This window comes from Pezoporus occidentalis, unplaced genomic scaffold (assembly GCF_034315485.1).
Source record: "Pezoporus occidentalis ecotype Australia unplaced genomic scaffold, CSIRO_AGI_Poc_V1 ctg172, whole genome shotgun sequence".
Classification (NCBI taxonomy): Eukaryota; Metazoa; Chordata; class Aves; order Psittaciformes; family Psittacidae; genus Pezoporus; species Pezoporus occidentalis.
In genome coordinates, this window is record NW_026913554.1 from 3,264,091 (window position 1) to 3,266,069 (window position 1,979).

General features: G+C 45.8%; 1 protein-coding gene across 1 annotated transcript; it reads right to left on the bottom strand.

Annotated features, from left to right (window-relative positions):
- Positions 1-526: 526 nt before the first annotated feature.
- Positions 527-863, bottom strand: LOC134161297 (protein transport protein Sec61 subunit gamma-like). Its single transcript, XM_062613981.1, has one exon. The coding sequence runs from the start codon at positions 812-814 to the stop codon at positions 608-610; it is 207 nt and encodes a 68-aa protein (XP_062469965.1). The 5' UTR covers positions 815-863; the 3' UTR covers positions 527-607.
- Positions 864-1,979: the final 1,116 nt, after the last annotated feature.

Consider the following 1,979-nt stretch of genomic DNA (forward strand, 5'->3'; position numbering starts at 1 on the left):
GTTATATTTCCCTTTTTCCAGTCATCGGGAACTTCACCTGACTGCCATGATTTTTCAAATATGATGGCCACTGGCTTAGCAACTTCATTCACCAGCTCCTTCAGGACCCACGGATGGATTTCATCATGTCCCATGGACTTGTGCACGTTCAGGTTCTTAAGATGGTCTAGAACCAGATCCTCTCCTACAGGGTCTTCATTCTCACAGTCCCTGCATCTTCCTTCCAAGACTTGGGCTGTGTGGTCAGAGCATTTGCCAGTGAAGACTGAGGCAAAGAAGTCATTAAGAACCTCAGCCTTCTCCAAATTCAGGGTTGCAAGTTCTCCTCATAGCTTCTGGAGAGCACCCACGCTGTCTTTCATTTACAATGTACCTATAGAATCTCTTCCTGTAACCTTTCACATCCCTAGCCAAGTTTAATTCTAACTGGTCCTTAGCTTTCCTAATCTGGTCCCTAGCTTCCCTGACAACATCCCTGTATTCTTCCCAGGCCTCCTGTCCTTGCTTCCACCTTTTATGAGCCTAAAAATAACCCCAAAATCAACAAGTTAAAGCTGTGAAATCTTTGCAGGAAGTGTCACAACACCTTGTTCTTCATGATAAATATTCAGCAGCCTGCAATGATGTTGTTGATGGGGATGTGGATCAGTTTGACAAAGAAACCAATAAATCCCATTATCACAAAGCCTGTTGCTGTTGCTACGGCAATCTTCTGGACATCTTTCCTGTCAGGCTTGGTGCATCTTTTGACAAGTTGTATGGAGTCTTTTACAAACTGATAGCTAGGTTCCACAAATTGCATTACCTGATCCATGATTACTGCTGCCCAGCCAAGGCCACGTCAGATATTTTTTAAAGTCAAAGACATAGAAGGAGTCTAACAAATTATTATTAGAGAAGTAAAATCTGATCTAGGTAGCAAAAGTGGTTCACAGGTGGCAACTCTGTTTGTTTGCTTCAAATCTTTTTTTATCCCCTCAGGGATACTGTCATGCTATAGCAGTCAACAGACTGCCACAGCAGTGTAGAATCAAAATATCTAAATAGCTCCCTTGCCACTCAGTGAAAAACAACAGCATTTACAGACCACTGATGTTTGTAAGTCAGCTGCCTTTTTAAGGAGCTGGAGCATCTTGTCCAAACCAGCAATTACCATGTGTGACAGTACACGGGTTTGAAATGCACATTTCCCCTGGTGTGCTGTTTCTTTCCTTGCTTGTGAGCCCACCTGTTGCCATATTAAGCCTTTTCTTTTCTTTAAAAGCACAACTGAACCCTTACTGTGTTAATTCTGAAATACAGCAGCCTGTAGCCACTGAGATCCGCAATGTGCTGTCAGTGTCTGTAAGGGCACAAATACCAATTAATGCTGCAATGTTATAATAGCTGTGGCCAAAGTTGATCAGGCACTTTGATAATGGTACCGGGTAATTAGCAGGGAAATGCCCCTGTGTGTAAAGTGTGCCATGGTAATTGCACATGGCTGCACACAGGCTCTTTCTATACCTGTGTTTGCGACAAGAGCTGCGCACACGGGAGCGCTCCCAGGATCTACCTGTGGTGGGAAGATCCTGACAGCTTTGGCCAGGTCCTTACCAGGGGTGGGTGAACCTGCCACAGAGCAGCTCATTGCAGCCAACCCCAGAACTCAACAACCTGTGGGTGGTGATCAGCTAAGCAGCAAGGCTACACTTCCCTAGGGACCCCCAGGAGTCCCTGGCACCAGTCTATGCCCACAGAGGGTGTAGGAAAACCCCCATGCAAGCCCAGTGTTGCTCTGCCTGAGCTCAAAACTGTGTCCGTGTGTCCAGTTCTGATGTTAAGAGACAGATGTGAGTGCATTGCTGGAGATAACATGTCCCCTTCTCTGACACCAAAACATCAGGAACACCTTCCACTAGACCAGGTTGCTTAAAGATCTGTCCAACGTAGCCTTGAATACTGACACAGCTTCTCTGGCCAGCCTGTGGCAGTGTCAC

Coding starts and splice junctions, on each gene's coding strand:
- LOC134161297 (XM_062613981.1), bottom strand. CDS start 814: ATGGATCAGGTAATGCAATTTGTGGAACCTAGCTATCAGTTTGTAAAA.